Source organism: Rhinatrema bivittatum, chromosome 14 (genome assembly GCF_901001135.1).
Source record: "Rhinatrema bivittatum chromosome 14, aRhiBiv1.1, whole genome shotgun sequence".
NCBI classification, from domain to species: Eukaryota; Metazoa; Chordata; class Amphibia; order Gymnophiona; family Rhinatrematidae; genus Rhinatrema; species Rhinatrema bivittatum.
Window position 1 is genome coordinate 56,345,318 of NC_042628.1, and position 27,768 is coordinate 56,373,085.

Sequence of the window (27,768 nt, forward strand, 5' to 3'; positions counted from 1 at the left end):
CGATGAAAGAAGGCTAAATAGATAATATATGACAGTGCAAGGAAGGAGAGTCAGTGAACAGAAATACAACTTGGTAGAACGAAATGGATTTTGATTATCCATATTAAAATTAGATATACAAGTGAACTTATATACAATGTTAGGGAGGCGTGTGCACCTATGAGCTTAGCATATGAACAATATAAAGAAATTATGTGCACTACTGTACAATTGAATAAAGGGGAGGGGGGCAGAAAGGGAGGGAGCGAGGAGGAAAAGGGCGGAAGGGGGGATAAGTGGGGGGGATGAGGGTGGGGCAAAGGGAAAAAGGGTACTTTAAGTCAGGGGTACTTTAGAGGAAAGGTTGCTAAGGGGTGAAAGGGCGGGGAGGGGAGGCTACGGGGCGCTGGAAAGGGTGAGGGGAGAAAGGCTGGGAAAGTCTTGACTTTGCAGGGGATGAAGGTGACGGATGATGTATTCAGCTCCCAAATTAAATTGTTTCAGGGCAAGTTTCAACAAGTCTTGGTGGGAACTGGGTTTCACCCAGCTTAGCTTGTACTGCCCTGGTTATGGGAACAGGTTTCCTAATCTCCCGCTGATTCCTGCTCAACCCGTCCATACCAGTGCCAGACTCTCCATTCAGAGCAAACGTGAACATAGGAAGAAGGTTGCTCCTACCTCTGCCATCTGCACAAGAGGATTTCTGCCAGACACAGGCAGCGCAGCATCATGAAGAGACTGATCCAGATCCTACTTGCAGCCACCCTATTGTGCTCGGGTAAGCAGGGACTAAGCGTGGAAAGCACATACACATGGCTATCCACGTGTCCTGGAATTTACTGCATTGAAAATGACCGGAATCTGGGGAGGTTCAGCTCATTTGCAAGAGGGTCATATTGAAAAGTGTTACAAAATCCATGCGTTTGGATGGTTTTAACTTCCTTGATTTTTTTTTTTTTAATATAAAACTTCTGTGGCCCTTCAGATTGAGCCCATTTGAGCTCATGTTTGATTGGCTATCCTTCTAACAACCTGCTGCTGATTGTGAAACTGTACACATAATCCTGAGGGAGCAATAGGATTAGCAACCACTGAAACCAACTATGAAATGGGCAGAGAAAAATAACAACTTGAAGCTAATTATTGGCTTGTCTAAATTCAATGATAATTGAAGGTCACTTCCCAGAACAGGAGGGTATGGTATATACAAATGACATTACTGATCCAGACCCATTTCCATGGAAAAGACCAGGATCTTACATATATTAAAGGCTGATTATCTTTTATCTATATAGATTTATGATATTTTTCTGTATAACCAGTACTTGAAATAATATATTCTGAAGGTTTAATGGTTCTTTATTAGGAGTGTATCTTTGTAAGCCACCTAGGGCTTTGGATAGTGCAGTATACAAATGTTTTAAATTAAAATAAATAGTGTAGTCGACCATGGGCGAAAGCGCTCACTAGCAAGGGTGACGAAGTCCTCTCTGTGGCAGCACTGACTGGTAGTCATCATCTTAGAATAAATGAATTGGCTTCCTAGGGAGGGGGGCAATAAGTGAGCCCAGTTTAGGATTATGGTGAGTTTCAGGAATTTTCTCTGCAACTGGAGCTAGCCTGATGAAGTGTTTGTTCTTTGCTTACCAATCTAGTCATACAGAGCCAACACAAGAGAGGCCTTTAAATACAGAGTCTCTTGACCTAATTTACAGGACCTCGCCAGAGAAGGGCTTACATAAGGTGTCCAAGTGCACATTCACCAGGACTCCTTATTACTATCCCCTAAGAGGAGTCCTCACCAATATTATGGAGCATCCAATTTATTTGTGCAAGGGCTACACCTGTAAGGAGGTACTTTCACTCATTGGCACGTTCTCATTGTTTAGAGAGGTATAGAGCTAGTTATTGGTTGTAGGTTCTGGGGGTGTCTGGCAGTGACTGTTAACCAAAGGCTACTGTTAATTGCTACCTTATCCATCATAAACACAACCTCCCAGACATAAGACTCCAACTAGCTATTCCTGTCAGACAGGAGCTCACAGTCCCACAGCCCCCTGCCACTCATAGAGCTGACTGTCTTTTCCTCTCAGATAAGGTTGGCTGGGAACTCACAGTTGATTGGCTTTGCCCATGGGAACCCATGACTGATTGGTTACTCTTGACAGGCACTTTTCTGAAGCAGACAGTTGGTTGGCGGAAATCTTTCATTTGCTAACCTGACTTTCTTTCTCAGCCTCCAGCATCCAATGCTACCAGTACCAAGGAGAGTCCATACCACCCCAGCAGCAGAATGTAATTACATGTAAGCCCAACGTGGCCTTCTGTACCTCCACATTAATCAGATTTAATGGTAAGGCACCAGAAGTTGTAACCCTTGCATACAAACCTTACAGTATAACGAGGAGAACCTTTATTTTAGAAAACATGGTCAGATATGTTTTCATAAGACTTTTTTATTGTACTATATTACTGATTGTACCTTGCTTCTTGTAAGTAATAAGTTTCATCAATGAAAGATACATAAACACAATTGGACTCCAGGGAGCAGCCATGCTCCAGAAGAGTCACAAATGATTCCACATGGATTGGTATTTGATTGGTTAATGCAATGTGTGGGGCCGTTGTTTGTGACATCACAGTATTATTGTCCATTCCAGTCCAATCAGCTTGCAAGGTAATGTGTGACTCACTTGCCAAGATGGCTGCTCCAGGATTTTCAGGGGAATCCCAGGGGGAGCTAATTAAAGAATGAGTTAGCAGTATAACTTTTAATTACTATATGGTGTTATACTGCTGTCTGTCTGTATGCACTTTGAAATAGTGCAGAGAACACAGATAAGTACAGCTCCATTTTAAATGGCACAAGAAATCCTGGAATATCTTTAGGCTTGGTGAAATCCTGAATCTCCTCTTCAGGACAAGGGAGGAGATTTGTGAACCTGCAGAACACGATTGGTATCAGTTCTACAAAGCTTTACTTCCTCCTTCCTTTGTATCATCACAGGTGGCTTGCCCGGCCCTCATATGAGTCAGGAGAGGGCAGGTGTTTATTTTCAGCCCATAAACTATGGAGGCAGGGATTTGGGTAGAACGTCTCCCACAAATCCCTCTACTTGCACGGAATCAGGAGCTGGATTAAGGCCAACCAATGTCCTAAGCACAGCCCAGCAATGGTGCCCCCTCGGCCTTTCCATTGCTTAACTGAAAAGACATTAGGACTCAATAAGTGCTGAAGGTGAAAGAGATTAAAAATTCAGTTTTCTTCCAGGCCAGACCCCACAACTATAGTAAATATAAATTTTTATTAACATTTTATTTATTTAACTCTAAATAGCAATAAGCAATATAAGCAAATTATTTACTTACAACTAGAGTGCAATAGAAAAAAATGCAAATTTTCAACACTCTGTGGAGCTCCCTTCCCTTGATGTTCTAAGCATGTGCTTGTTTTGCTTATTGATTAATCCGGGGCTGCAAGGAATATTATACAGCAATGTGTTTGTGTAACAGTGAGTCCAAACTGTCTAGCAAATTTTAAATGCAAGAGAATGATGAAATTTTTTTCTGAATTGTCTGGCATTTTCTTTCCTCTCTTTCGCCTTCTCCTTTTTGTTTTGCTTCCTTTTCATGTATTCTTTTCTGTTTACATTCCCGACGGTCCTTTCACTATTTCCTCATTTGACTCTTCCCTTCCCCAGGTCAATACTCACCCTCTTTCCCTTCAACATTTCCTTTTTCTTTCCTCCTTTACTCCCCAACCTTCTCACCCTTGCTGCCTTCATCATTTCCTTTCCTTCTTGGTCCAGCCACAGCTTTCTCTCCCCATCCCCTTAAACCTTTCTCCCTCTCACACCTCCCCACCCTCTGCAGTATTTTCTCTCTCTACTCCACTCGCTGTACTTTCCCATCCCACCCCTCCCTATGCAACCTGCTCTCGCCGCCTCCTTCCATGTCCCTTCTCTGTGATGCTCAAGGCTTTCCTCATCCTTCTGGCCTCTTCCCCCAATATTTGTCTCATCTCATGGCCCTCCCTCCCTCCCCAGTGCCTGAGCCCCTGGCCCTGTACTTCCCACTGGTTGTCCAGTTCCTCATGCCCGTGGCCCAGCCTCTCAAGCCAGTAGTGCCGATCCTCCCTCCAGCAGCCAGGCTCTTCCTGCTGGCAACCTGAGCCACACTGCACCCACTGGTGGCCTCTGGAGCAGAAAACTACCACTTTTAGTGCCGGTGTGGAAAATTCCACTCTCCTTCACATATCACTGCATTCTGGCAGAGGACTGTCTGTCACTACTCTAGAAATTCCAGTTCAATATTGCATCCCAAAAAAAGAGAGCTTTGTTTCGTTTTTGTGATGCAATACTATATAAAGTGTTGTTTATCGTGGAGCTACCACTTTAAGTAGAAACAAGACTCTTGGGAATGTTGTTTCAAACTAATAGGGAAACATTATGCCTCCAGTGTTCTTCTCGTTATCCTAGACTCTCACTGGCAAGTCTGCTGTTGGCACGCCCCCACTCCCCCACCAATACCAATTTAGGTCCTAAAGGGCTCTTGGAAATGTTCAGTTTAGTCCCCAACAGCAGATTAATCCAGAGAGTTGTCACTCAAAGTGTGAGGAATGTTTGTTTCCCTGCAAGGCCAATATTCCAACTGTAAACATGTTTATGGGCTTAGCGCTTAAATTTAGGTGCCTTAAACCACAACACTTCTAAATTAAGGGACCTAAATGCTGGGTGAGCCGAGGAGACAGAGCAGGGCAATGATATTCAGCATTGCGTGCCTAAGTGAGATCCCATAATTTATCTCCACCCAATGGCCATAATAACTTTAGACACCTCGAGTTAAGGCTCCTAATGTTCCTTTAAGGTACCCATGTTCAGCAGTGTAAGGCACCTTAATTAAGTTCCTGAATATCAGCTGACCGCAGGTGCCTTAATTAGGCTCTTAATTAAGGCACCTTAAATTAGGTGCTTAGCCCTTTTTTGTATTTAAAATAATTCTATCCTTGCTGTGTCCTAGTTTATGGCATTTCAGGTTCGACCAGTTGCCATTGCCCTTTGACCCATCGATATGCAGAAATCTTTATGCATAGGGCCACATTTTAGTTCACACTTCTAAGATATCGAGTGGATGTGTCCAGTGGTGAATCTCCCCTTGGGTATCACTCTTGCAAACTCTCTGTCTACCTCTCTGAATAGGACAACTTTCTTGCCTCTCTCCTAGGGATGCTGAATGGAGAAACCCTGGTCAAGGGCTGTTTGTCAGAAAATGAAAACATCTGTAACATGACCATAACAGAAGATAAAAATGTAATGCACGTCTACAAGAGTGTGCAGTGCTGTGACATGGACCTATGCAACTTGGACCTCTTACCTGGTAACAGCTGCTATGCCACTTTGAAAGCTTCATGATGCAGGGATTCAGGGGCAGGTTTATCAATAGGCAAAGTAGGCAAGTACCTATGGATTCACACCCCAGTGGGGCAGCTGCCCTGCTGAGTGGTTCACTTGTTTTACATTATCAGATGCAACACTGCGCTGTCTTGTCCAGGAGAAGCAGGGAGGACAGCTGGTTGTCCACATGTCTAAAGGCAGCCAGGAGTATAGATCTAACCCTGAGCTGAGAAATGCAGGCAGATGTAGAGCATCTTTTTCCATTTCTGAGACCATCATGGGATGGAGACAGGAAATTCTTGCTCAAGCATGGAATTGTCAGGGTCTAGGAATGAGTCTTGGAGCAGGAACCCAGCAGAGGGCAGAAATTGACAAGAGTCTAAGAGCAGGAGACAGAGTAGTATAGGAACAAGATCAAATGAGCAGAGATTCCTAAGTATGTATCCTAGGATCTTGTTATGCCAGCGAGAGCACAGCCTTTGTTTAACCTCTGGAGCCCCCTGACTCAGGTCTACCTTCTTATCAATCAAAGAGTAACTGTTTCTTGGCTTCTTCTGGCATCTGGGTTTTCTGTATTTACTCTGCAAGTTTCTGGCATTTCCTTTTAGTGTCACCAGTTCAATCCTGATAGGAGCCTCTCACTTGCTGTTTTTAATTTGTTCATAGATTCATAGCACCACTAGTCAAGACTGTTTCATGAACGACAAGGAAATCAGAATTGAAATCATTAACAATAGAAACTGCAGTACTCCAGGCTTTTCTTGGATGGGATCTATTATGAGATTCCATAAAGCTCTTACACTCCAAGTTTGTCCGGTGTGGGATTCATAATGGCATTACCTGCTATAAGTGCTCATATATATAGAATTAACTTGCCAGGAAACAAGGTCTGAGAGGTGGGCAGCACTCCCTTTGGTGCCTGTACCCCAAAGCAGTAGCCAGTAGAAGACAGTAGCTTTAGCCAGTGAGTCTCACCCCGCTCTCTTTCTTCATTGTCTTCCTGCACAGCTCCTTTTCATTGCCTTCTTCTGTTTCAGACGTTTCTACCAAAGACCATGAAATCCAGTGTTTTGTATGTAATGGCAATCCTGCTGGCTGCAGTGGTGACCAGTTACCTACCACATGGTGTGGGGAGCAGACCCGGTGCATGGAGATTTCTATTGGGGGCGCACTGACAGGAGGTATGCTTCTCCAGTATTCTCCAGCTCAGTTCTGCGTGATGGCAAAGGGTAAATCACACCTCTCTGAACATCCTGACAGAAGGAAGGGGATGAAACCTTCAATTGCAGTTCAAATACTGTTTATACTTTGCTTCTAGTCATCTATAGGTAAACTGTAGCTGGATAACTTTTTATACAACTAAAATTTGTCTGGATAAGTCAGGGGCGTTCTGGAGGTGTAACTGGGAGGAGGCGAGTTAGCTAGATAAGTTATCCAGCTAATTCCAATATTCAAAAACTTAGCTAGATAACTAATTCAGCTAACTCAGATCGAGCCTTAGATCTGTCCTAAAGTTAGCTGGATAAACTTATCTGGCTGTCTTCAAGATAGGTAACTCAGCTGCATGGCCGCACCACTGAATCTATGCTTTAGATAGACACAAACATATACTAAAGGTCTCAAACTCTAGTCCTTAAGGACCACAACTGAACCCTAATTTACAAAAATGGTGGTGAAGACCATCATCAGTAACACATTTCTTTTTAGGTGATCATGGACTCCTTATTTCTGAAACATTAAATGCTTGCTTAAAGTGTAGCGATTTTACCAGCTTCCTGAACCTGAGTAGAGAACCCTCCTCCTTCAATCCCGAGGTTAATGTGTTCTGTAAAGATGGCCCTTGAACACAAAATAGATGGTTCATGGGATTCATCAAGCCTAATTTGTCTAAAAGAAGGAACATTACATAAGCACTGAGAGGAGGATCTTAATGGCCAAGATGGCTGATACAGCTTTAAGGTCCGGGGGGGGGGGGGGGGGGGGAAACTATTAAAACCTTTAAAAACTAGTTAGAGATAATTTTTAATTTTATCTGCCATTCAATAGGTAACCAATGGTATTTTGCTAAAATGGAAGAAATATGCTGACAGATGGATGTCCCTGACACTACTCGCGCGACAGAATTCTAAACATATTGTAATGCACAGAGAGTAGCTTGAGGAAAGCCTAAATATAGGGCATTACAGTAATCAAGGGACAATACTACTAGGGAATGAACTAGAACTTTCAGGTCATTCTTGCTTAAGTATGGCTGAAGTCTATGTATCATATATAGCATGAAAAAAGCACCTTTGACAACTTTATTAATATGTGGGCGGAGAGAGAGTGTGGAGTCCATGATAACAAACTTGATTAATTATCGGAATCTGGACTCCCTTAACAGATAGTTTTTGGTAATCTGTCAATGGGGAATCTTGCCAAATATAAAATCTTGGTCTTACCCATCTTTAATGATAATTTATTATTTGTCAGCCAATGCTTCAAGGTAACCAGACAAAAGGAAATTTTGTTCAGGGCCTCCTTCAAAGAATTTTTAATGGAAATGTAAAATTGAATATCATCTATAAAGATATGATAATCAACATCAAGTCCTTATTAAATTTGCCATACTGGTGTAAAATGTTAAAAAGGGATGCTGACAGGGATGATCCCTGGGGCATGCCATCAAGAGGAGCAGATTTAGAGTATTGAATCACAATTCTTTGAGACCAGCCTTCTAAAAAGGATGTAAACCACTGGACTACATTGCTGGTTAGTCCAATATTCTTTAGTCTTTTAAAAGAAGACTGTGGTCGACAGTGTTCAAGGCTGCCATAGGATGCAACAGGACCAGCAGAAATTCAGAACCACTATCAAACCTTCTTTGAAAGCAGTCAAACATGGACAATAGAAAAATCTCCATATTATGCCTGGCTCAACATCCATATTGGTGTAGGTTTAGGATAGAATGGTTGTCCATGAACGACTGGAGTTGCTTCAAGACTGCTTTTTCTAATATCTTTGTCAAGAAAGGGAGATTTGAAATAGAGCGGTCATTTTTTTAGGTCAGACATATCAAGGTCTGATTTTTTTTAACAGTGGTCTCACTGATGCTATATTAAGAAAAGCAGCTACGTGCTCTCCTCTCAAGAAGAAATTGATCAAAGTTTCACAAAATTGGCTAGACAAGTCCTCAAGCATTTCAAAGAGGCATTTAAGCACTTGTTCATGGGGCAAAAATTAATCTTGAGGGTTTTTTTTAATATTGACAATTTTTATTGAGAGGAGTATGAATCTGTACAAACAGTAAACATCCATATTCAGATACAGCCATAATATACTCTAAAACGTAAAGTACAAACTATGGTACTAACATGATCTGAAAACTGTCCAATAAGCTCACTTCCCTCTCCATTGTTCCCCCCTCCCAACCCCCAGCATAATCATACATAACTGGTTACAACAATTACATAATCTGGATCGTGTAAGAAACTGGTCCAGTAATTCGATTATCCCTTGACTTCTGGGCTCTATAAGGGTCCAAGCCTTGAAAATATAACATCTATATTAATAATAATTATGGACCTGCCCTTCCTCATTATAAAAGGTTTGTCATTAAGGTCCAGGTTCTATAGAACTTAGGCAGTGTGTCTCTCCTTATGGCTGTCAACTTTTCCATGTACTGAATTTGTCTTAATTTGTAGAGTAGTTGGGACTTTCTCGATGTTTCTGTAGATTTCCACTGTGCTGCTCTTGAGGTTTTTAATAATTTCTATCACTTCTTCAGAAGTGATATCATGAAATGAATCCCAAAGGATAGGAAGGTCTGGACTATTACTCTGTCAGTATCAGGGAATTGTGAAGAAAGCTTTTCAATAAAAAATTGTCCAATGGCTTCAGGCTTCAACTTATCACTCAGATCTTTGTTTTACTTATCAGATAAAATTTTTCACATCATAAAACACCTCTCTAGGTTGGTTCGGGGCAGTTTGAATTTCAGATGCAAAAAATTGACATCTGCCTTCATTCTATATTCATCAAATTTAGCTAAATAGTATTCAAGGTCACACTGCAGCTTTATTTTCCGCCAGCAGCATTCAATTTGTTTCATCTGCTGTTGAACTGGGGTCAACTCTGTACTATAACAAGAAGCTTTATGTAATCGATTAAAAGTCAAGCATCTTAATGGGGCAATTCTATCTAAGGAAATCTGCAAGGTCTGTCGCCAATAGGCCACAGCCTCATCAGTGCTAGATATATTGGCATTCTCGACCATGGGTAGCCAAACATCCCTTAATGCATCAATATCATATTGATCACGCTTAAGGAATGTAGATTTTTGTACAGGGACAGCTTGTTTTGAACATGGCCTCTAGTTTAATCAAGAAATGATCAGACTACAGCACCATAGTGCATTAGTCTTGCAATCCCTAAAAAAAGCAGGAGGATGTTTTCACAAACATAAGGTGTAATGTATGGTCAAGCCTGTGTGTAGGTTGATGAATTATTTGTTCCCATCCTAAAGCTTCTATTGAGTTCAGTACAAAATCTCAGCTTTCTGAATGAGGAAGAATGTCAACGTGTAAGTTAAAGTCCCCAAATATATTTATTTATTTAGTAACTTTTATATACCGGCATTAGAGAGGCACATCATGCCGGTTCACATAATAACAAAAGCGACGAAAATACATTTTAACAGGGGTATAAGTGGGGGGACAAAGCAAATAAAGTAAAGGCAGGAAACGGGGGGTTGTACACTAGTTAAAATAAGTAAAACAACAACTGATAAATAAGTACTAAAACAACTGATAATTACAAGCTCTAACAAAAGGCAACATCTTGATATCTTAATATACAAGGGGAAGGTAGGGTAAGCTCTAACAAAAAAAAAAAAAAAAAAGGCAACATCTTAGTATACAGGGGGAAAGGTACAGGTATAAGAGGGGTATATTACAAATGGTGGTGCAGGTTCGCAGGGGAGGTAGATTAGTCAGGGTAGGCTTGATGGAATAGCCAAGTCTTTAATTTGGATCTAAATTTAATTGGGCAGGATTCTAATCGGAGCGTTATGGGCAAGGAGTTCCAATGTGTGGGGCCTGCAATAGAGAGAGCTCTTTCCCTAGTGGAAGTGAGGCAAGCTGTTTTTAGAGAGGGCACTTGCAGAGTTCCTTTGTGAATTGATCTGGTAGGACGGGTCTGGGTGACAGGGCTAAATGGTGTATCGAGCCAGAGGGAGTTGTGCGAGAAGATGGATTTGTGTGTGGTGGTTAGTGTTTTATGGAGAATTCTGAAGGGGATTGGCAGTCAATGAAGGCCTTTCAGAATAGGGGTGATGTGATCTGTTTTACGGGAGTTAGTGATGATTCTAGCTGTTGCATTTTGCAACATTTGGAGCGGTTTGATCGTAGTGTGTGGGAGACCTAAGAGTAATGAATTACAGTAATCGAGTTTAGAAAGGAGGGAAGTTTGGATAACAGTGTGAAAGTCTTGAGAGTGTAGCAGTGGCTTTTTTCAGGACATTTAGTTTGTGAAAACCACTTTTAAGGATGGAACTTACATATTTTTTCATGTTTAATTGTTCATCCAGGAGGACTCCGAGGTCTCTTACAGAGGGTTGGTTTATAGCAGGTTTACAAGTATGATCATGAAGTGAATGGGGTTTAGAATGGGGGGAGATTAGTAGTAGTTCCGTTTTGTTGGTGTTCAGAGCGAGGTGGAGGTTCGTTAGAAGAGCATTAATGGGGACGAGACAAGTTTCCCAGTACTTCAAAGCATCAGATATTGAATTGTGGATGGGGATTATGATTTGGATATCATCAGCATATAGATAGAAATTAAGTTTGAGATCAGTTAAGAGGTAGCATAGGGGGGTAAGGTAAATGTTAAAGAGGGTGGAGGAGAGGGAAGAGCCTTGTGGGATACCTTGTAGTAAGGGGAGGGAAGTAGAGATAGCATTGCCTATTTTGACAGAGAAAGTTCTGTTTGATAGGTAGGATTTGAGCCAAGCTAATGCCAAACCAGAGATATCAATACTTTCTAGACGGACAAGTAGGTTATTGTGGCATATAGCATCGAAGGCGGCAGATATGTCCAGGAGAGCAAGAAGGTAGCTAGTGCCCTTGTCCATTCCTATAAGGAGGTGGTCGGTAAGTGTAAGGAGGAGGGTTTCGGTGTTCAGATGTTTATGGAAGCCGAATTGTGGTTTTCTAAATAGTCCATAAGCTGTTAGTTGACTACTCTTTCCATTATCTTGGCAATGAAAGGAAGGTTGGATATCGGACGGAAATTCGCAGGGTCTTTAGGGTCAAGAGAGGGCTTCTTGAGGAGGGGTTTGACCACTGCTTGTTTAAGAGTGTCTGGGACAGAGCCTGAGAATAGTGAGCAGTTGACAATTCCCGCTATTGCTCTAGAGATGGTATTAGGGATAGCAAGAAGCGATTTGGAGGGGATAGTATCACTCGGGTGTGAAGCGGGTTTGAGTTTTTTGAGAATAGATTCTATTTCTTTGGAGGAGGTGAGGTCAAAAACTGATAGGACAGAGGTGGAGGGAGCAGGACTCGGGAAAGGACAGTGAGTAGAGTCAGTGAATCTGGAGAGGAGTTTCAAGATTTTATTATGAAAGAAGTGTGCAAGTTCATTGCTTTTGGCTTCAGCTTCGGAGTCTGGGATGCAGGGAGTGGTGGGCTTAATGAGATTCAACACATAGGTGAAAAGAGCTTTGGGATTATAGCAGTAATCATGGATCTTAGCAGCATAGAAATCTCGTTTATGCTTCAAGGTGGAAAGCCTGTAGTGGTGCAGGGCAGTTTTAAAGCTATCTGCGTGTTGGGGGGGTAGGGTCCTTGCACCAAGTTCTCTCTTTGTGTCTCAATTTGTTTTTTAATGTTTTTAATTCGATGGTGTACCATGGATTGGAGGGTTTTGAGGTTGTGTTTATATCACGCTTGGAGAAGGGGCAAAGTTTATTCGCTACCTCTTCAGTAAGGCTGTACCAAGAAGTTAGAACAGCGCTCGGTTCGGAGCAGTCTAGATTGGGCAGGGCGGTAGTGAGAGCAGATGCAAGGTCCTCAATGGGGCAGGTTTTTCTGGCTATTATGGTAGTGTGACGAGGATTCTTCCTCATAGGGGCTGTGTTGATGGTGAAATGGCTTTCAATAAGATAATGATCGGACCAGGGGACCGGGGTACAAGTAGGGGAGAGGGAGGATTGGATACAAGAATTGATGAATATCAAATCCAGAGAATGGCCAGCTTTGTGTGTAGGGGAGGTGATAATTTGCTGGAAACCAATAGCTTGGAGGGCATGAAGGAAGGTGTCGCATGAAGGTGATAGAACAGAGGAGTCTACATGGAGATTGAAATCTCCAAGGATGATGGCTGGGGTGTCAATGTTGATGCAGTCAGCAATGAATTCAATAATGGGTGAGGGATTGGATTCAAGCAGGGAAGGTGGGGCATATACAAGGCATATTTGGAGAGCACATGATTTAAAGAGCCCAATTTCAAGTTTAGTAGGTGGGGTAATGTGGATCTGTTTGAGATTGAGGTTTTTATTTACTGCTAGGAGGAGGCCACCACCTCTTTTCTTCTTTCTGGGGATTGAGAAAATATCATAAGAGAGTGTGGGAAGTTGATTTATTTCTACGATGTCTGTGTCTTTAAACCAGGTCTCTGTGATTGCACAGATATCAGGTTTGCAATCAGTTAGGAGGTCATTGAGTATGGGTACTTTCTTTGACAACGATTGTGAGTTGAACAGGATTAGAGAGAGAGTGGTGAGGCCTAGGAATTGGGTCAGGGGAGAGGTAAGAATGGGGATTAAGGATTTGCGCAGGGGTGGGGGATTGCGTGCAGGTGGGACGTAAGGTCTGGAGCTGGGAAGATGGATACGTGGAATGGGATAGGAGGCCATGTCAGGGTTCCGGGAGGTGTGGGAGGAATGTGTAAGTGGCTGCGTAGAAAGCTGATAGGGTTAGGGGGTAAAGTTGGGGGACACAGGGTCAATATTAGCTAAAGCGGGTGTTCAGATGGTGAGGGAGGAGAGAAGTGTGACACGATAATTAAAAATTTAATACAGATTTGTACATATTACAGGACAAAATCAGAAAATAGAAAATAGGGAGATTATGATGTACATGAAGCTCAGGGAGAGCACAAAGGGTGAGCACAAAGGGGCGCACTAAGGGGCAGGCCCCTTAGTCACGCTCCTTCGGCGCGCGACGCCTGTGGTCGGCGCTTCAATTTTAAAGGGCTCCGGCCCAGCGGCAGTGACGTCGGTGGGAGGGCAGAGTCGGAGGCAGGCAGGCAGGACGAGGCGAGCAGGCCGCATGGCAGCAAAAGGGCTCTCCCGGACCCCGGCGGGTCTCGTGCCGGTATGCACAGGGAGGCTGTGGGCTAGACAAGGCGGCTGGAGAAAGGGCACGTCTTTCCTATCTGCATCAAGTGCTGTTAGAATATCAGCAAGGGCGGAGGGGCAAAAATTTAGCAAAGTAAGAGGAGAATAAAGTAGATAAATGCTCCAATTAGTGGAAATAGCAAGCACTTCAATTTGAGACTGAAAGTCTAATTGCATTTTAATTCAATATAAAGAATTTTTTTTGCCATAATGAAGAGTTCACCCCTCCTTATCCCCCCTCCCCCCATCTCAATGGCCTTGGCTGTGAAAAAAATCTGGTAATTATTTACCTCTAATTGTTTGAGCAGATCCGTGTCACAATCCTGTAACCAGGAATCTGTAATGCAGAAAGTATCAGGCCTTTTGACTTTGGAGTAAATCGACAACCCCGAGTATCTTTTTCCTAACAGCCTGGACGTTAACAGATAGACTGATACCTGTGTAGCACGCTTGCAACCCTCACCGTCTCTTTGCCACACTCAGTTCTTTTGTCTCCCCCTCCTCCTCTTCATGCTCTGCCCAGACTATGGCTGACTACTTCCATGATACGATTCACAAAATTAGTCTTGAGTTCTCAGTCAGGTCACCTCTACCTCCACTTGTCCCACTTCATTCCTCTACCCTTTCCCTGAACACTGTGAGGAAACTGCCCATTTTCTCTCTTCCTCCAAACTCACAACTTGCTCCTCTGACCCCATTCCTACTCAGTTCCTCCCACTCTATTTCCCCTGCAGTCATCTCTTCCATCTGTTACATCCTCAATCTATCACTTTCCACTGCTGCTGTTCCTGCTGCCTTCAAACATGCTATGATCACACCACTCCTTAAAAAAAACCCCCCATTGGACTACACCTACCCTGCCAACTATTGTCCCATCTCCCTCCTTTATTTCACATCTAAACTGATCAGAACATGTTGTTCACCATCGCTGTCTTGACTTTCTTTCATCTCAAGCCATTCTTGATCCACTCGTGTGGGTTTTGCTCTCTACATTTCACAGAAACAGCTCTTGCCAAAGTTCCCAATGACCTGTTTATGGCTAAAGCCAAAGGTCTTTACTCTGCCTTATCCTCCTTGACCTGTCTGCTGCTTTTGACACTGTTGATCACCACCTACTCCTTGGTACTCTGTCCTTGCTTCGATTTCGGGACTCTGTTCAGTCTTGGTTCTCTTCTTACCTCTCCCATTGCACTTTTAGTGTTTCCTCTGGCGTACCCTCCTCTACTGCCATTCCATTATCATTTAGTTCTGTTCTGAGGTGTCTTCTCTCTGCAAACTCATCTCTTGGCTATCAATACCATCTTTATGCTGATTCACAGATTTATCTCTACACCCTGAAATTTCATGAGGAATTCAGACCCAGATCTCAGCTTGCTTGTCTGACATTGCTGCCTGGATGTCCCACCACCACCTTAAACTCAATGGGGCTGATGCAATAGTAAGTGAGAAAAAATGTGAGTCCAAACTGGGCGCACATTTTTTCAATGCGTGCATATCCCCCTCTCCTGGGCGCCCGATGTAATAAGCAAATGAGGTTACACACTAAAAAGGATGTGCTAGGGATAAATGCGTCCCTAGTGCGTCTATGTCATTGGGTGCACAGGAGATGTGGCTGTGCGCGGTTAGGAAAATGGACACTCGTAAATTGAGCGTCCGTTTTCCTAACCTGACCGCTGTCAAGATTTTTTTTCCATGCTGATTTTCTGTGGTTCCTTCTACTTAGCATTGACCCAGTAATTTCTGCTTTTTTTGGAAACCTTGTCATGCGTCGAGACTTAATGCCAATTCCGGGATTGACGTTAATTCTTGTGTGTAAAAACGTGCGTGTCTGGTGCATGGTGATTTTTTGCATTGGGGGCAATAACCAATAGCCTCATGCACATGGCATTTATATGTGATGAGCGCCATTAGCTACGAGTGTGTTTGGACACGCGTTTTGGATGCATTGGGTGTTAGCCTAGCGCTTCCAAAATGTGTGTCCCATCATGGGCTAACCCGTGCGCTAGCCTGAGTGCATGATAGTGCATCTGCCCCAATATGGGCAAGAGCTCCTTATCTTTCCCCCCAAGCCCGCTTCCCCTCTTCCTCTTTTCTCTGTTTCTGTGGATACCACAGTCATTCTCCCAGACCCCTTAGCCCGTAATTGTGGAGCATCTTTGACTCCTCTCTGTCCTTCTCTACACACATTATTTATTTATTTATTTTAAGATGTGTATGTTGCTTTATCGCCGAGTCAAAGCAGCTTACACTTAATCTATTCTAAAACACTTTTAAAATGTGCCATTTCTCTCTCTATAGCAAGAAGCAGGTGTGCTGCAATAGTGTTCACAAATTGTCCAACCTCAGAATGAAAAAGCACTGAGTGCCTTCAGGGTTTGTACACAACAATATTTATTATGGAATCAGTCCCCCTTTTTTAGGGTTTGTAAATAATAATATTTATTATGGAACTGATCCCCTGACACCATGTTTCGCATGGGCTGCATCGGGAGGGACAGTTTACATAAGACTAGAAATCCATGAAGGGTTGAAAGTGAATTCTGAAAAAACACAAACAAATACAAATATACAAAGGACCATAAAACATAAGGCAAAAAGCAGAGGATAATGAAATAATACCCAAATAAGAGAGATATGAAAATTGGTTCTTACCTGCTAATTTTCGTTCCTGTAGTACCAAGGATCAGTCCAGAAAAGTGGGTTGTGTATCCCTACCAGCAGATGGAGTCAGAGAGCAAAACTTTGGGCACTGCCATATATACTATAGTGCCACCTGCAGTCCCTCAGTATAGACTTGTACCCAAGCCCACAAGTACCAAACTATTATAACTAATGGACGAAGGGAACTCAGCCCAACAAACTGCCCTTCGGCCTCATAAATTATCTTCCCGAAAAACCAGTAGAAAAACAACTGCTCCATCAACCATGACTGCAAAAAACGGAGCTCTGTGCAACCATCAGCACAACAAGAAAAAAACTCAGTAAGGCTGTCTTTCGGTAGCTGAAGATAGGGGTGGGCCTCTGGACTGATCCTTGGTACTACAGGAATGAAAATTAGCAGGTAAGAACCAATTTTCATTTCCTTGTATGTACCAGGATCAGTCCAGAAAAGTAGGATGTACCGAAGCCACCCTACACTGGGCGGGAACCCGAAAGACCCGCAAGTAGAACACTCTCACCGAAGGACGACCCCTCGGTCGCCCTTACGTCCAGACAATGTTTAGTGAAAGTGTGCAATGAAGACCACACTGTCGCCCTACAGATTTCCTGAGGCGACAGCAATTGACATTCCACCCAGGAAGTAGCCTGGGCTTGAGTGGAATGAGCGCGGAGGCCCAACGGAACTAGGCATCCACTGGCAATGTATGACGAACAAATGGTCTCTTTAATCCAGCTAGCAATGGTCACCTTAGACGCTTTGTCCCCCTTTTTTGGGCCACCAAAGAGAATGAACAAATGATCGGACCGTCGAAAATCATTGGTAACTTCCAGGAAACTCAACAAGATGCGCCACACATCCAGCAAATGCAGGTCCCTGCCTTGGGAGGACTCACGAGACCAGTGAGGGAACCCTGGCAGCTCCACAGTCTGATTGACGTGAAAAGCTGAAACAACTTTCGGAACAAAGGACGGAACCGTGCGCAAGGATACCCTATCGTTGTGAATGCGAAGAAAGGGATCCTGACACGACAACGCCTGTAACTCGTAAATCCGACGTGCCGAGCAAATAGCCACCAGAAATATCGTCTTTAAAGTGAGATCCTTCAAAGAAACTCCACGGAGAAGCTCGAAGGGGGGACCATAGAGCACTCGAAGCACTAGATTCAATCAGGGCACACAGAATGGGTGGGAGGCCGCAAGTGTTTAACCCCCTTGAGAAACCGAGCAATATCTGGGTGCACTGCCAGCGAGCCGCCGTCAAACTTGCCAAGCAAGGCACCGAGTGCTGCTACTTGAACACGAAGGGAATTGAACGCTAACCCCTTAGAGAGACCCTGTTGCAGAAACTCCAGGACCTGTGGGACATGCACTCCTAACGGATCGCAGGAACGCTGTTGAAACCATGCTTCAAACAGCTTCCACACTCTCACATAGGCCATAAAGGTGGCTGGTCACCTCGCCTGTAGGAGTGTAGAAATGACCTGTTCGGAATAGCCCTTCAAACATAAACGTCGCCTCTCAAAAGCCAAGCCGCGAGAGAGAAGTGATCCTCCCGATCCGAAAATATTGGACCCTGATGAAGTAGTCGTGGTAGATACGCAAGTTGCAGAGGGCCCTTGAGAGCCAAGCGAACCAGATCTGCGAACCACGGACGACGCGGCCATTCTGGGGCTACGAGTTCCACCCTGCCTGGATGGAGTTCTATGCGACGGAGAAGCCGACCGATGAGGGGCCAGGGAGGGAAGGCATAAATATTCCTGTGGGCCGGGGCACACCCGAGACCCACCGAGCCCGGTTCCCGTCGACGGCTGAAGAAGTGTTCCGTCTTCGTGTTCGCCCGCGTTGCCATCAGATCCAATTGCGGTATGGCCCACCTGGTGCAAATGAGGTTCCAGGCATCGGGAGACAGCTCCCACTCTCCCGGATCTAGCTGCTGTCTGCTGAGAAAGCCCGCCTGCACGTTCCCTATGCCTGTGACATGAGACGCAGCGATCCCCTATAGATGACGTTCCGCCCAGGCGAATAGGAGTCGTGCTTCGAGTGCCACTGCTGGACTTCTTGTCCCGCCTTGTCTGTTGATGTAAGCCACTATTGTCGCATTGTCGGAGAACACCCTCACCATTCTGCCCCGGATCCAGGGTAGGAATGCTTGTAGGGCTAGCCGCACCGCTCATGTCTCGAGCCGATTGATGGACCATGTGTCCTCCGTCCGCGACCAGAGACCTTGGGCGGACCGGTCCGCACACACCGTTCCCCAACTGGATAGGCTGGCATCGGTGGAGATTATCAGCCATTTTGGGGTTTCCAAGTCCACTCCCCGCTCCATATTTACTTTTATTAATTATTTTATATGATTACTATTTTTTTGTATGTTTAATTGCTCATGCTAAGCCAATTTTGTGTCTGTGTTTTTTAATTATTTTTTTAATTATTTTAATTCAAATTCTTAATTTAAATTATTTATTTATTTTATAGCCCCTGAAGCAGCCCCCTGATGGGCGAAACTCAGGCCTAGAGTCGGGCATTCAATAAACAGATTTTTAAAGGACTTTCGGCTATTCCTTGTTTTTGATTCCTCACGGCTTTTCTAGACCGTCTTCCTCTTTGTTTTCTGGATTCTGGAAGCAACGGCATTGGTAGGTGGAATTGTTTGGACACCGTACTCCATCGAGATAAAAGCATGCGCTGCAACGGTCGTAAGTGAGTGAATGCCCACGGCACTAAATCCAAGGTTGAAGCCATGGACCCCAGAACTTGCAGATGATGCCACACTGTGGGGGTCTTTCTCCAAAGGAGAAAATGGATCTGGTCCTGTAACTTTTGTCATCCGGTCCATCGCCAGAAACACCTTTCCGCGCAAGGTGTCGAACCACGCTCCCAAGTAAGTCAACTCCTGCGTGGGTTCCAAGTGACTCTTCTGCACATTGATGACCCAGCCGAGCGAGTGCAAGGTCCCCATCACCATGCATAACCTCTCGTGAGTTTGCTCGAATCAGCCAGTCGTCCAGGTAAGGGTGGACCAAAGTAAACCGAGCATCTTCCCCGTCCCTGCTCCGCATCTGGAACTGGGACAATCGCTCGTAACTCGATGAGGCGTTGCAGAGTTACCTGAACTGCTTCGCGTTTGGTGTGAGAGGTCACGCGGGACTTCACAAAAATCTCCCGCACTGGCCGCGAAAACTCTAGAGCATAACCGTCTCTGATCACCTCCAGAACCCAGTGGTCTGAGGTAATCCGCTCCCACTCTGTGTAAAAGTTGGACAATCTGCCTCCGATAGCTTCAATGACAGAATGGGAGCCCGTGGCTTCATTGGGCGGGTTTACTGGGTCCTGCGCCGAGGTGTCCAGGGTCTCTACTGGCGCGACGACCCCCACGAAAGGACTGCTGACGTCCTGGGGCTTGTTTGGAGATCGAAGACGTGGAATATCGACCGGTATGAAAACGGCGGTACTCCCGAAAGCAAGACTGGGAGGGAAACGTCTTCTTAGAAGACCTGTTATCTTCGAGCAACTTATGGCCCTTAGATTCACCTAGCAGTTAAACCAGCTATCGAGTTCCTCCCCGAAAAGTAGCTTGCCCTTAAAGGGAAGATTACAACGCTGCAACTTGGATGACAAGTCCGTCACCCAATTTCGAAGCCAGAGTAGTCGACTTGCCGACACCACGGACACCATACTCCGCGCCGAGGTCCTCATTAGATCGTACAGCGCATCCTCCACATACGCGATACCCGCTTCCAATCTGGCGGGACGGAGGGCATCAAGACTAGCGGCCCCGGAGTTGGCAGCCAAATCCTGCACCCAGCAGAGGCACGCCCTCTGCATAAGGCTAGCGCAAACTGCTACCCTCAGGCTCAATGCGGCCACTTCAAAAACCCGCTTCAACTGGACCTCCAGCTTGCGGTCCTGCATGTCTTTCAAGGCGCCACAGGGATTGTGGTCTTCTTTGTAACTGCAGACACCGCTGTGTCCACCTTCGGAATCTTTAGGAGGTCCAAAACATCTGTCAACAGAGGGCACAGCTTCGCCATAGCCCTGCCCACCTTCAGGCCCGCATCAGGAGCATTTCACTCGTGGGTAACCAGCTTGCGAACCTTTTTAGGTAATGGGAAAGATGTTGGGGGGCCCCGGATCCCATCAAGAACTGGATTAACACCTTCGTTATCGGAATCTTCTTGGGAAATCTTCAGGCCCAGGATATCCAACTCCTGGGGAATCAGCGGGCGCAGCTCATCCCGCTTAAACAGCCACACCACACTGGGATCATCCCCCTCAGTAGGCTGGATGTCGTCGTCATCATCCGGGTCATCCGGATCCATATACCCCAAATCCGGGTTCGGATCCAGATCCGCTGGACCCACGGCCGAGGTTGACGCAGCCCCTGTCCCCGGGTCTGGATCCTGCGGCTCTAGGGCATCCTCCCCAGGACGGGGGGACTCTCCCGACCGTGGCTGCGGGTCCATGTTCCGCCCCAGCTTTGCAGATGGCTCCGCCCGGTCCCCCGGCTGCCCCTGTCTCTTAAATGCTGAATGCTTCCTTGACAAATAGGCTTGATGCATCAGCAAAATAAATTCAGGTGAAAACCCCTCCGGGTCCCCCTCCCGGGAATTTATTGGTGCTGGATTTCCAGCCCCAAGGGTGAAATCGACCCCCACCAGGGCTAAAATGGGGGGGAGGGGGGAGGGCAACCTCTTCCCCCGATCCATAGTAAGAGGCCTCTGTACACTCCCCATGGGAGGGAGCCGCCGATTCAGCCGGGCCTTCTATCTCCCAGGCAGCTGCCCAATCTGGGAAGGATAGTCAGGAGGAGCTCTAGAGCCCCCACACCCCCGGGAGTCTGCCGGCCGAAACTGCAAGCCCAATTGGCAAAACTGCGCCGCCACGCGGCCCGTGCTGAGGAGGAAGGCCTGTATGGAGAAAATCGCGCACTGAGCAGACGCGGGAAAAAAATAATCCAAAATGGCACTCCGGGCCCCGTCAGAATGAGAATCGCGGCAAGACGCACTGAGAAACGGGATCGCAGCCAAAATACACTTACCTCCTCCTCTAGACTCACCCCGGAGCCCTGGGAGCCGAGGCAAGGCCCAGCTGAGTTCCCTGAACAGCCGCCGAAACGGAAGACCCCCCTGCACCGACTGCTCACCTCAGCTGTTGAAAAAGTCGGCAAACTGATCTTTTTTTTTTTTTCAACTTTATGTAGCGTCTGCCTCCTGCAGGGGTTAAGGGAGCAGCTGAAACAGCTATGGAGGTGAGTAGCCAGAAGCCCCTGGCCTTCACCCCCTGAGCTGGAACGTGCGAAACCCAGTCAGGGGTATCTAACCCCCCAGAAGCCCGGCCTCGACTGAGGGATGGCCCACGAAGGTGCCTAACACCTCAGGAAGCAATTGCAGGAAAAAAGAAAAAATTCTAACTATCTAACCTGAAAAAATTCAAGCTAAGAACACTAAGACTGCAGGTGTATCTCTAACCGTCTGCTGGAGTCAGAGAAATACTGAGAGACTGCAGGTGGCACTATAGTATATATGGCAGTGCCCAAAGTTTTGTTTTCTGACTCCATCTGCTGGTAGGGATACACAACCCACTTTTCTGGACTGATCCTGGTACGTTCAGGGAAATTATTGTTATGCTATGTACATTTTACTATTCCAAAAGGTAAACTATAAAAAAATAAAGTATAAAATGTGAATAAACAGATCACAAACAAAAAGCTTCCGACATAATTCTCAGGCCGATACAGTAAGGGCGCGTAAGAAAAAGTGCAGCAGTGCCGGGCGCCCGCTCGTTTGCTGAGCGCACAGTTCGGATCACATACCGCTCGATACGGTATTTAAATTAGACTCAAATGCAAGCTGCGTCCAAAGCGCGTCCATGAAGCATCCATGAAGCGCAATCCATTTTACTGTATAGAGTGCTATACAGCGCCTATACAGTATCCTGGGTGCGCTGGTACCTGTCATTTCAAATGTCATTTGAAATGACATTTGAAATGACAGGTACCAGGAAGTGGATGGTTCTCCTACGCTCGGGCATCGGGGATTGCCAGTCCTCTCTCCCCCCCTCCCGAAGCAAGGCGCAGGGCGAAAATAGACTAGACATGTTATTAAAGCAAATAGAAATTGTAACAAAAGTAAACTTACTGCATGCTTCCAGCAGCCCCAGTCCTCTCTCCCCTCCTCCCGAGGCGTGCACCGTGGCTCCCCTGCCTCCCGGGGGCAGCCGGCGGCGAAAGCGGCTTCAGCAGCCCCGCCGGCGAAGGTGCATGAACGCACGTCCAATTTGGGCGCTCAAGCAACGAAGGCGCATGAGTGCACGCTGTGACCTCGGACGTCCATCCGGGCGCTCAGGTCACGGCGTGCACTCATGCACCTTCGCTGCCTTGAGCGCCCAAATTGGACGTGTGTTCCTGCACCTTTGCCGGTGGGGCTGCTGGAAGCCGCTTTCGCCGCCGGCTGCCCCCGGGAGGCAGGGGAGCCGCGGTGCGCGCCTCGGGAGGAGGGGAGAGAGGACTGGGGCTGCTGGAAGCATGCAGTAAGTTTACTTTTGTTACAATTTCTATTTGCTTTAATAACATGTCGAGTCGATTTTCGCCCTGCGCCTTGCTTCGGGAGGGGGGAGAGAGGACTGGCAATCCCCGATGTCCGAGCGTAGGAGAACCAGGCCACACCATGTTACTCGCTTGCTCCAACCCACCCACTTATTTGACCGGAGCCTGCCTATTGCTGTCACATCCCTCTAACGCCAGGGTCAGGGTAGGCGGTAAATTAGCGGGTTAAAGACGCGGCAAAACAGTTGGTTAAAAAGGTGATAATCGGGCCGCATGTTACTGTATGGGAGGGAATAGCTAATCCGATCGTTTACATATCATATACATGCCTCGGGCGGAAAGGGATACGCGTCGATTTAAAGAAGCGGTAAGGATTGGTAAAAACGGATAGTGAATCGCGGGTTAGACTTACGCGGCCAAATTGTGGGTACAAAGCGGGTTATAAACAGGGTAACCATGGCTGCGCTTTACTGTATAGGCCTGTTAGCAGGAAACCAAAAGGCATACCCACCTATGCATGTAAGGATGGGTACAGATCTAATAACAAGGGGGTTGGCAATCTGAAATCGTCCTAAATCAGAAGAAAATGTAGAAGGTATAGTGTACCACAAAAGAAGGTGTTCAAAATAAAAGGAATTAATATGGAGAATACTTATATAGCAATTGAAGAGGTAGGAAACAGGGTTTATATAAAAATGGGTTGGGACAAGATATGCATTTTGAAAAGAAATTTGGAGTCACATTGAATCGTGGAGGAGGAATTAGCCTGAGAGGGGAAGGAGAAAAGGTGTGAAACAATGCTGCAACCCAATGAACAAAGCCTGCTAGTGCCGCAAGCCATGGAGCTCACTCGAATACACTTATAAGGAGGTGCTGTAAAACAAGTTAAAAACAGTAAATAGGGAGAAAGTGAGACTGAAATATGGGCTCATTGAAATTAAAGTAACGAAGGCTAAGCTCGCGTAAAGTACGAGCTGTTGTAAGAACTATTCAGCGTGCCATTCGGCTCTGGGACACTGGTGTGGCGAAAAGCAGTGAAATAAACGGAGGCAAAAGGAACTTCATGGATTGAAAACAGTTCATCAAAAAGTGAGTGAAACCTTTTGTTGACAGTAATTCCAAATGGCCGCCTGTGACAGCAAGGGCAGCAGCGGTAAAGTCTAGCTTTAAGAAGGAACAGAAAGGGCGCAAAACGGAGGGGGAGCCTGACCAAAGGGGCGTGCTAATGATGTCAAAGAAACGGCAAAGAAAGTCCGGCAAACTAAATTGGAAACCATGTGGGAATTAATGTATGTACAGCAAAGAAGCAGTTAGTAACAATGTGCAGAAGGGAAAGTGGAAGGATTAAGGTAAATTGTACAAATGAGAACAGGACAGGGAACCACAAATGACAACTGCCAAGGGAAAAATTAAGTTGTAATTTAAGACAAAAAAAATGTCATCAAAATTAAATACAAGGGGAATGGGAGAAATAAATTTATGAAGGGTATGAAAAGATGGGGAATATATGAACAGGTATAAAGAAGGGGAATAAGGACTAAAGAGCGAAATGATGAAAAAAGGAAAAAATTCAAACAAATATAGGAACAGGAGGCATAAAAAAAGTGAATCAGAGGAACGCTGACCATTCAATCTCCCTTTTGAGACCAGTAGGAATGAGCGAGTTGAATTTAAAAATCCAGCGTTGTTCGCAATGCATCAGGAAAGTTGAAAGGTCACCACCACGAGAAGGTGGCTATCCTCCATTTCTCTCTCTATAACATCACCAAAATCTGTCTCTTTCTGAACACAGTACCAGAACCCTTATCCAGTCTCTCATCACCTCCCAGATTACTTCAATCGGCTCCTCACAGGTCTCCCAGTGAACCATCTCTCTTCACTACAATCCATCCAAAATTCGGCTGTGTGACTTACTTTTCACCAGTCGCTACACCCATACCACGCCTCTTCTCAAGTCACTGCATTGGCTCCCTATCAGTTCCCGCACACAGTTCAAGCTCTTCTTACTCACCTACAAGAGCCTTCACTCTGCAGCTCCTCACTACTTCTCCTCTCTTGTGTCTCCTTGTACTCGCCGCTCATCAGGCAAGTCACTCCTAGTTATGCCCTTCTCCTCTACCGCCAATTCCCAACTCCGTGCGTGCCACCTGGCTGCCATGTGCGCTTGGAATAGACTTCCTGGACTGATACGTCAAGCTCCTCTCTTGCTTTATTTAAATCCTGTCTAAAAACCCACCTTTTAAACTTTAACCTCTGAATATCCCACTTACAGCCTCATTACATTTTAACCATTTTCATAATAAATGAAATTTCCAAAGTCTTTTTCCCTGTATGTTTGTCTTGATTAGATTGTAAGCTCTGCTGAGGAGCTGTCTCTTTGATTTATTTAACTACATTTATGAATTGCCTTACAGATCACAGTAAACCTCTCAAAGTGATGTGCATCTCAACAACAAAAAAACAGCACTGGTCATCAAATTAAAAGGATAAACTGAAACAAAATCAGTAAGACCGTTGGAATAAACAAGACAGACATTTGAACTGCAGCCACATAGTGGCTGATGAGCTGAGATCCTTCAAAACATGACTTCTAGGATGTTGTTTTGTACAATAGCGGACTGTTGGCCACCTGAGTTCAGAAGCCTTATTATTATTTCAGTATTTGATAAAAGAGGTATCAATATAATGAGACCGGTCTCCAAAAGGGATTACAAAGGGTTAAAGTGGGTAGGAAGGTAAAGAAAAAGAACAAAAATCAATAAATATGTTTTTGTACAGCACCGTAGACATCAAGTAGTGTAATAGAAGAGTTAAGTAGTAGTAGTGGTAGTAGCAGCAGCAGCAGCAGGTAGTCCTGTTCTTCCATGCATTTAGCCTGTGTGGTTCCCCTTCATGCCCCTTTCTTGCAGATGGCAGGACACGATTTATGATGAAGGGCTGTGGGAATGCAGCGTCCTGCGGAGGATTTGCAGCGTTCAGCGATGGGCACCAGCCTCTCTCGTACTATGCAGCCATGACATGTTGTAATGGATCTGCATGCAACACTGGGACGTTCGTAGGTGAGTGGCTGCACTGGCCATGGATCTCTGCTCAGGCACCTTTTTCCTTCATTGTGCAACCATGACAGAGATGCAATCCTCAGATCTTGTCTGTTACTTTTCCAGGATTAAACTGGAAGGGGCCCCACCAAGTCTAGATGTATGGCATTGCGCCATCGCAGCCTCCAAAGATGGCACTGCCTTTCCTGGACCAGTCCCTAAAGATGGAAGTAGTGCCCTAATGTGGCCCTTGCCACTGAAGCACTAGTGCGGAGGTTGAGGTGGGAAATACTAGGCGTGGGCAGCACCAAGTCCTCCGATGGTGCCAGTGCTGCTAGCACGAGCCTTGTATGCCACAGGACTAACCGAGGAGGTGGGGGGATCTCGCTTTGCTCCAGGGTAATGCTTTGAAACTTGCTGCAGGTACGAAGTGTGGGCAGTCCTGTGTACCTGTGTTTTCTTTGGTTAGATTTTTGCTGGAAATGTATGTGTGAAGATTTGAAAAACCAATCACGAGTGGACATTCCCCCCAACTGTGCAAGTTTTGGGACAACCCATGGGCTTTCAGTTATTTTGAGGGCAGGCAATTCTCCGACAGTCGATTAAAGCAGGTAAATTCCTTTTTACCTGTGAAGTTGCTCTGAACATTGGCCCGCTATGTGTTCTTAAGAACATAAGAACATAAGAAATTGCCATGCTGGGTCAGACCAAGGGACCATCAAGCCCAGCATCCTGTTTCCAACAGAGGCCAAACCAGGCCACAAGAACCTGACAATTACCCAAACACTAAGAAGATCCCATGCTACTGATGCAATTAATAGCAGTGGCTATTCTGTAAGTAAACTTGATTAATAGCAGTTAGTGGACTTCTCCTCCAAGAACTTATCCAATCCTTTTTTAAACCCAGCTACACTAACTGCACTAACCACATCCTCTGGCAACAAATTCCAGAGCTTTATTGTGCGTTGCGTGAAAAAGAATTTTCTCCGATTAGTCTTAAATGTGCTACTTGCTAACTTCATGGAATGCCCTCTAGTTCTATTATCCGAAAGAGTAAATAATCGATTCACATCTACCCGTTCTAGACCTCTCATGATTTTAAAGACCTCTATCATATCCCCCCTCAGCTGTCTCTTCTCCAAGCTGAAAAGTCCTAACCTTTTTAGTCTTTCCTCATAGGGGGAGCTGTTCCATTCCCCTTATCATTTGGTCACCCTTCTTATAATCGCGTAATCATCAATACTTGATGTTTTTATGAACTTTCACTCTGTGGCCTGCAGAATTTAGCCAGTGCTGTTTTGTGACTTTTGCCATTGCGGGATGGGAGGAGCTGTTATATACAACTGTAATGTGTGCTTCTGCCTCATCCTGCTCTGCCCAACCTTGTCTGTCTCGCTGAAGATCCCAATCCAAAATTGGGGTTAATTGCCAGCATGAGGGAATGGGGTGGTGTGGAGGCATGGGGGGAGGAAGGGAAAGGGGGTGGTTATCTGTTAGCGTTGTTGACCCTAACCTTGCCTCTAACACAACAGGAAGTGTCCTAACATCAGCATCCACACAAGTTCACTGTTAGCATACAGACTCCTCGTTTTTTAATTTCTCTGAATGAAGGTGAGGGCCCAATCTTATATACATAAAAAGAGCTCTGCATTTCATTACCACACCAGACTGCATTCCAGCCTAAAGATGGCTTCAGTCCAAAAAGACTTTCACTGGCATGAAATCCTTCAGTTAAGAACATAAGATATGCTATAGTAGTGTGTCTATCTATCTATCTTC

At 45.4% G+C, this 27,768-nt stretch overlaps 1 protein-coding gene across 1 annotated transcript in view; it reads left to right on the forward strand.

Moving 5' to 3' along the window:
• The first annotated feature begins 442 nt into the window (after nt 1-442).
• The window catches only part of LOC115076234 (urokinase plasminogen activator surface receptor-like), a 36,384-nt gene continuing 9,058 nt past the window's right edge, over nt 443-27,768 (forward strand). The window contains exons 1-5 of the mRNA XM_029577455.1: nt 443-757; nt 2,216-2,332; nt 5,203-5,355; nt 6,410-6,553; nt 25,861-26,010. Of these exons, the coding sequence (XP_029433315.1) occupies nt 709-757; nt 2,216-2,332; nt 5,203-5,355; nt 6,410-6,553; nt 25,861-26,010 (613 nt within the window). The 5' untranslated portion in view covers nt 443-708. The remainder of the gene's footprint in view (nt 758-2,215; nt 2,333-5,202; nt 5,356-6,409; nt 6,554-25,860; nt 26,011-27,768) is intronic.